Genomic DNA, 6,000 nt, shown 5'->3' with positions numbered 1-6,000 from the left:
AGGAAAGTTGAGAATTTCAAATGCAACTCAAAACTACTATACTACATATTCTGAGAGCTTCCACATTCAAGTGTCTCTAGATAAGGAAATCGCTTTTTGTTTCTAAGTATGAGAAATTGTTAATGTTCCTCACCAAAAAAAAAAAAAAAACAAAAAAAACCAAAAAGCTAAAAAGGGTGACAATATATGCAAAATAAGAAAGAAAATTTAAATAGTATGAAATTAGTTTTTATTTTTACCTCAAAATAAATGCTTTAACATTTTTTCCAAAACTAAAGATGAACACTTAGAAGTAAGGATGGAAGATTATTTTTTCCTTCCCTGGGGTAACCAGTAAGGCAGACGTTCTAACGTGGCTTGATTCTTTCACTGGACTAGTCTAGACTCACACACACACACAAAAACCCTCCCCAACTTTTCCTCTACTGTCAGTTGTATCTACCAAGGTTATGGCTGGCAAAAAAAACCCCCTCAAAACAACCCCCCTCCCCTGCCCTGACCAACACAAAAAGGGATTGGAAAAGCTGGGAAAATCATTTAACATGTGATCAAGTGTTCATATAAAATCCTTTCTAAGGAGATTTAGTGAAGGTACTATCCCTTGGCAACCTAGCTGAGGTCTCTGCCTGGTCGGTCAGGGTGAAGCCCATCAGGCGAATTCACACCAGTCACTGGGCTGCGACTCAGCCACACCTCACAGCTCACCACAGGGAAGTCTTGAAGTTGAACTTCAGCTTCAGCAGATACTTCAGATTGACTTGAGCAATATCGTAGACAATGTACCTAGAGGGGAAGCTTGTCAAGGAACAAACAGTTCCATGATGGAGAGAGCACTTGCCACCCTCAAGCCGGCCCCTGGCCACACCCTGCAAATTCACACAGGTGGGAGTTCAGGCCCCTCACCCCGAACAACGAGAGACCACTGAGGGGAACTCTTCACCACGAGACACACCACAGGATGGTCTTCAGTTAGCAGGCCCCAGGTTAACTGGCTGCACATAAGTGCCTCTACAGCTTACTTGTAAAAGGATACTCATTATACAGTAGACAGGTGTCGCTCACACCAGATGGAATCCCGGTCCCAAGGGGAACGTCTACACCATCCATAGTAATACTAGCTGAAGGGTCAGGGGTAGTTTTGCCTAAACCTACAAAACAGAAGGCAGAAGTGATCTGATTTGTGAGAACAGATGTTGAAAATGCTCCAGGGAAAAGATTGTCACACTAAGTGAAGTAAGCCAGAAAGAGAAAAATACCATATGATATCTCTTATATGTAGAATCTAAAAAAAACAAAAACAAAAACAAAAAAACTAATGAATGTATTTACAAAACAGAAACAGACTCACAGACATAGAAAACAAATGTATGGTTATCAGGAGGGAGAGGGGGCGGGGAGGGATAAATTGGGAGCTGGGAATTTACAGACACCAACTACTATACATAAAATAAACAAGGTCCTACTATATAGCACAGTCAATACCTTGCAATAGCCTATAATGAAAGAATATGAAAAAGAATATACACACATATTATGTATGTGTAACTAAATCACTATGCTGTACACCAGAAACTAACACAACATTGTTAATCAACTATATTTCAGTTAAAGAAAAAATTTAAAAAGTTAAAAAAAAAGATACACGCACCCCAGTGTTCATAGAGGCACTATTTACAATAGCCAAAACGTGAAAGCAACCTAAGTGTCCATCAAGAGATGACTGAACAAAGATGTTGTATACATACAACAGAATATTACTAATACTACTTAGCCACAAAAAAGGAATGAAACAATGCCATTTGCAGAAGCATGGATGGATCTACAGATTAGCACACTAAGTAAATCAAAGATAAATATTATATATCACTTACATGTGGGCTCTAAAAATAATGCAAATGGATATATTTACAAAACAGAAACAGACTCAGAGACAGAAAATAAACTTGTAGTTAGCAAAGGTGAAAGGAGAGGGGGATAAATTAGGAGTATGGGATTAATAGATACACACTACTATATACAAAATGGACAAACAACAAGGATTTACTGAATAGCACAGAGAACTATACTCAACATCTTGTAAAAATCTATAATGAAAAAAATCTGAAATATATATATAACTGAATTACTTTTCTGTACACCTGAAGCTAATACAATATTGTAAATCAACTATACTTCAATAAAAAAAAAAGAATGAAAAAAAAAAAGACATACAAATCCCATACTGTATCCTTCTTCAAGACATTAAAACTGTAGGTATGTATCAAGTATACCAGGGTATTATCCTTAACTGATCTTCATAAGCACAGTAGTTCTTCCCATCTCCTGCTTTCTATTGAGAACTCTAAAGCAGCCACTTCAACTGGGCAGCAGGAGACCCTAAATCATGTTACAAGCTTCAGCAACCCAAGAAGCCCCAGGTACCACTGTGCCACTAGAGGTCCCTCAATGCTGTAGCTAAGTCAGGTTAAAACCCAAAGCCAATGCATCCAGTTAGTGAAGCATGAGCCAAGACTCCTCTATGGCATTTGTGACACCAGCTACAGCCACAGAGAGTCAAACTCCAAAAGCCAGCCATAGGAATGGGGCTTTAGGGGAAAGAAAGTTCTCTCCCTGTGCTGTTCATGGTGCCTGGGGCTGTAGCAGCAGCTTCTGAAACACATTACCTTTGACACTGTGCTTGCCCTTGGGCAACTTGCTGATATGTGAAGCGTGCTTCAGTTCATACCTATTTAAGAGAAGACAGTTTCAGAAGAGCCTCTGAGGGCCCCAGGCTCTCAAATCAACACTCTGATTATCAGAGCAAGGTCACAAGAGATGCTTAGGCAAACACGCACAGAACCCGGTCCACCTTCATTGCTAGGAGCTTCCTCCCACTCTGGCTCTAGAAACTGAAGGTGCAGTCCTTTTTTTTTAACAGCTTGTGCCAATGATCACTGCTATGGGGCCACTCAGGAGGTTTCTGTCTAGTTCATGATCCCTGGTATTACATTACCCTGCTCTTTGGGTTATAGCTGATAGGACCAAGGTGGACAACCAATCCAAGGTGGACCAATCAGATCTTCTCTGCAGGGAATTTGTAACCAGGATTAAAACTGCAGTTCAATTTGAGTTGGCCTCAGACAGAAAATCTAAACAGCAGCTGGTGGAAAGAGGCTAGGAGGTGACCATTCTTTGTGCAAATCACTCTCTCTGCTTCCTGGTCCACGGAAAGAATGTACACGGCCAGTTCCTGAGGCCTGGTTATACTCCCGTCCTTGGGCTTTGTGAGGCATTCCTATACTTCCTTGTTTGCTTAACTTGAATTGGTGTCTGATACCCACTGCCTAACTGGTGAGTCCTCTTAATTGTGGTGGGGAATTTCTAGGATCACCTCCCAGCCAAAGGAAGCTCTCTCCCTGTAGCTCACAGCACCCACCTCCATCAATTACCACCAGCCCCAAAGCCAGGGTTACTCACATGTTTCCAAGGGCAACTTCTCCCAACAGAATGAGGCCTATTGGGTCTCCCTGGGACGTGTGGCAGTAGTTGGCACTCTTGGAGACCATGTCAGCGAAATAGATCCCTTTACCAAACATGTAGCCGGTCTGGAGGGATGGAAAAAGGACAGCCGAAAACCTTCTAATGGGAAGTTAGCAGCGCCACCTATGAGCCAGGCAACAAGGCTAAGAGGTGAGACACCCTTCTCCCACGTCTCACAGCGCCCCCCCTGCAGGGGTCACTGAGGCCTGCACTCAGGCGCAGGTGGTTCAGATCCCAGCTCTGCCAGATACCCAGGGGCTGCAGGAAGTTACTCAGCCTCCGTGGACCTCACACGTTCTTCTTGAACAGGGGGAAAGTAACCCCATGGGGCTGCTGTGAAAATTAGAGTAAGTAACAGTTTTTCAGACCAGGGCCTAGCCCATATGGACACCCAATAAATGTGTCTTATTTTCATTACTTTTCGTAAGTGAAAACGAGGTTCAGAGAGGTTAGGGAGTTTGCCCAAGTCACACGTCACAGCACCGGTGAGTCCGGTCGTCAAGCCTCTTTGTCTTCTAGTTTTCACAATCACAAAATGAGGGGCCTGGAAGACCACAGCTAAGTTCCTGTCCAGCTGGTCACATCTATAATCCAGCAAATGACACAACAATCCCACGTCTGGGTCTGGCTCTACTTGTCACTGAGGCAGACGTGGAGCTGGGAGGGGCAGGTCTGAATGCAGCCTGGCCTGCTCTTTGCCAGTCATCGTATCTGATTACTTCCTTTATTCCAGAAACCATGCTCGATAAGGTGCAGCCACACCCTCGACAGTGAGGGTCAGGAGAGGGACGTTTGGCAACATCGGCCTCATCAGCCACAGATGAGCCAACACCTACATCTTTAAACAAGGCCCCTTATTCACCGGGGCATACACACTTCTCACTCAAGGATCCACAAAGCTCTCTGGAGACAGCTGCAGGGACAGGTACTGGCCACCCCCCAACCCCCAAAACACCCCTCCCCAGGCCAGGCACGTACCACAGGTGCTTCAGGCGGGGCTATCCGGAGACCCTGGGACAGGATCCCAGCAAAGTTGGTGGTCCTGGACCCGTGCCACAGCAACCTTCGGTTGTGCAGCTGCTTAAACGGCTTGTAACGCTGGGTCTCCCCTTCACGCTCTATCTTAAAGATCTGGTCAGAGCATTAAATAAAGGAGAGAGAGAGGGATGGAGCCACCTGTTACTCGGGTTAACTGAAAGATCTGACTAGATGCAGGAGGAATGACCAGTTGTCTACAGAGCTGGAACATGTAAGGCCTTTTGTAGTATGTGAGATGTTTCAATCAGGCTGGGATGGAGCAACATGGTTAGTCTAGGTTCCACTGAGCAGAGACCAGTTGTTAAAATTAATACTACGTGTAGCAGGTGCACCCCTGAGGCATTTGATTCTGGAGCTCTGATGCCACACTAGGTCTTATGGTAGGAAACGTCCTTTAAAACTGAGTAACAGGCCACCCCAAAACCGTAAGATTACATATTTTTCTGTTCTACAGACAACTGAGTCACTTCCTCTGGTTATTCAAGGCAAAGTAAACTGCTTTTCCTACCCCGGGCCAGGCTGGAGGAATAAGCAGGGAAGAGCTGGAAGGACCTAAAGGGGGCGGAGGGAGAAGAGAGTCTTACATCAATGACTTCCAAGTCGTACGCATTGTGTGTGGTCGCATGAGTGTTCTTAACATACTTCCTGATGGTCTCCGCTTCTTCGGAATCTTTGTCCACCACCTAGAAGAAAGGCGTCTGGAAATTAGAGCAAAGGAGCCCCCAGGAGAGCCACCTGGAGGCAGGAAGAACAAGCACAGGCTCAGTGATGCACAGGTAACACATGGCCCTTGTGGAGCCCCAGGCGGGACAGAGCCAGCCCCATGTTCCAGGGCAGGTGCTGGGCCAGCAGTCCCACCTCCCCCAGTAATGGCCTCTTCATCATCTATTTGGATGATCTCGGCGACCCTTCTGTCTTAAAACCCTATGCTTTGAGGTATCAGGAAAGCTAGAAACACAGGGCTCACTGTAGGGGAAACAGGAACCTCCAGAACAAGGAGCTGCCCCCCAGGTACTGTCCAGCTCACTGCGAGTTAAAACACCAGGACCAGGAGACACCCCACAGTCAAGACTTGCAATCAAAAGCAGCAAGGATGTGACAGAGTACAGGGGTTTTGATGAAGGGGACAAATGCTACATCTCGTCTGAATCCTCAGGGCCATGCACATTGTGGCTCAGAATATATGCCCATCATATAACTGTCAAATAATGTAATCTATGCTAAATAAATATGAGTAGATTATGGGAAAAGCTATGTGTGTTCTCTTACGCTTTCATATTCTTATCCAAAGTTCAGAGAATTCAGGAATTCTGGTCTTCCTCACTGCCTCTTAATTAAAAAGCTTCAGAATCATAAATGGAGAGAATAACAACCCCTTCACAAAGAACCACGCCATCTGGTGTCCTCTCCTGCGTATACCACAGATCTACGCTTTGTCCTAAG

The 6,000-nt window shown here is 45.0% G+C and overlaps 1 protein-coding gene across 1 annotated transcript in view; it reads right to left on the bottom strand.

Annotated features, from left to right (window-relative positions):
- Window positions 1–212: 212 nt before the first annotated feature.
- The window catches only part of PARP1 (poly(ADP-ribose) polymerase 1), a 41,002-nt gene continuing 35,214 nt past the window's right edge, over window positions 213–6,000 (bottom strand). Inside the window, exons 18-23 of the mRNA XM_072948644.1 lie at window positions 5,142–5,240; window positions 4,498–4,650; window positions 3,457–3,584; window positions 2,664–2,725; window positions 1,034–1,148; window positions 213–783 (exon numbers count right to left, since the gene is read on the bottom strand). Coding sequence (XP_072804745.1) covers window positions 702–783; window positions 1,034–1,148; window positions 2,664–2,725; window positions 3,457–3,584; window positions 4,498–4,650; window positions 5,142–5,240 — 639 coding nt within the window. The 3' untranslated portion in view covers window positions 213–701. The remainder of the gene's footprint in view (window positions 784–1,033; window positions 1,149–2,663; window positions 2,726–3,456; window positions 3,585–4,497; window positions 4,651–5,141; window positions 5,241–6,000) is intronic.

This window comes from Vicugna pacos, chromosome 23 (genome assembly GCF_048564905.1).
Source record: "Vicugna pacos chromosome 23, VicPac4, whole genome shotgun sequence".
NCBI lineage: Eukaryota > Metazoa > Chordata > Mammalia > Artiodactyla > Camelidae > Vicugna > Vicugna pacos.
This window is presented reverse-complemented; position numbering and strand designations above follow the sequence as displayed.